This window comes from Cryptosporidium hominis, assembly GCF_000006425.1.
Source record: "Cryptosporidium hominis TU502 chromosome 4 CHRO014048, whole genome shotgun sequence".
Taxonomy (NCBI): domain Eukaryota; phylum Apicomplexa; class Conoidasida; order Eucoccidiorida; family Cryptosporidiidae; genus Cryptosporidium; species Cryptosporidium hominis.
Window position 1 is genome coordinate 1 of NW_666569.1, and position 1,506 is coordinate 1,506.

Consider the following 1,506-nt stretch of genomic DNA (forward strand, 5'->3'; position numbering starts at 1 on the left):
TTAATCATATTATCAGCTCCAGAAGTAACTAATCCACCAAGAGAATTACTATTTGAATTAATTTCAAATAAATCAAATGAATGGATTAAACTATAATGACAATTAAGTTTCTACAATAATTTTATTTGTTGTTAAATCATAAATGATAATAAATCCTTCAACACAAGTTGAAAATAAAAGCCACCTTTTATTATGAAACTTTAATTTGGTAATCAGAGATTTATGAGCCTTAAAATTATGTGTTGTGAATCCTCCAATTGCATCATATATTTGAATTGTACCATCAGTACCTCCAGTTGAAACGTATTGTCCAGTAGAGTCAAATTCTATTTCTGCTATGCTAGCTTGACCAGATTTCCAAGATCTCAAATACTCAAATTGGACAGAATTAACAACTCCTAATTCATCATGTTTAATAATAACTTTCCAAAGTCGAAAGATTCCCTTTGATCCAATTGTAAGTATTAATCTATTATTAATGTTTTTATTAAAATATCCAAAAGTGACAATTTCTTCAGAATGTTCAGTTCCCAAACTTTCATCTTCGTTATAAGGCCCAATTGTTGAAATAACGAATGGACCTTTTTCTATTGAAACTGCTAAAATACAACCATCACAAAGCATAAAAAGTATTTTTGAATAATTATCATATTCCACTTTTCCACCAGAATATAGTTTTTTAAAAACTTTGTATTTTGTCCAAGAGGATGAAAGTATTGGATCACTACTTGTTACAAGACCTGTATTCATTTTATTGACCTTTTATAACGATTACTTTTGAGTTGAGTTTATTTAGTATTATAGATTTTATTACTTTTGTTCTTAAAGAATATATATAAATATATGTATATATATATATAAAGTAATAAAAAGTGTTAGCCAAAATTTTAGAAGATTTAATTATTCATGAGTGTATTTGTTGAATGTTGGTGTTTCTTTAAATCTGGAAATTAAAGTATTTCAATATATATATTTTTTAATTTCGTCGCTTAAATTAATATAAGAAAACAAATTTTTAATGATCTAATATAATATATTATATATGTATATATATATATATATATATGTATGCATNCACNATCTCATGCGAACATAAAAAATACGCTTCCATACTAAAAGAGACCCGGTGATTCGGATTTCTTTTATTTTGATAAATATTATTCCAGAGACAGCGTAGACACACACTCGACCATTGATTCACATCGCTAGCGCGGGAGATTCGACATTTGGAGCGCGCGCCACCGCGCCCCAGAGCACGTGTAATTGATCTCAAACGCGCGGAATTTTGGCGCGCGGCCCCAAACTCAGGATGAAGATCTCTAGGAATCACCAAGAAAACCGAATCTCAGAGGGAGAATCATCTGAGTGGGAAGGCCGCAATTAACACTATACCATAGAACGAGCACGCGTCCCCCCCCTTCTCCCGCCCCGCCCCCATCCACCCCCCCCCTCCCCGTCCACGCCCCGCCGCCCTCCCGCCATGACCGCGCTCCGCCCTCCCCGGTG

At 33.6% G+C, this 1,506-nt stretch overlaps 1 protein-coding gene across 1 annotated transcript; it reads right to left on the reverse strand.

The window, feature by feature from the left end:
- Nucleotides 1–102: 102 nt before the first annotated feature.
- On the reverse strand, nt 103–750 carry Chro.40108 (hypothetical protein). Its single annotated transcript, XM_659923.1, has 1 exon — nt 103–750. The coding sequence occupies one exon, from the start codon at nt 748–750 to the stop codon at nt 103–105; it is 648 nt and encodes a 215-aa protein (XP_665015.1).
- Nucleotides 751–1,506: the final 756 nt, after the last annotated feature.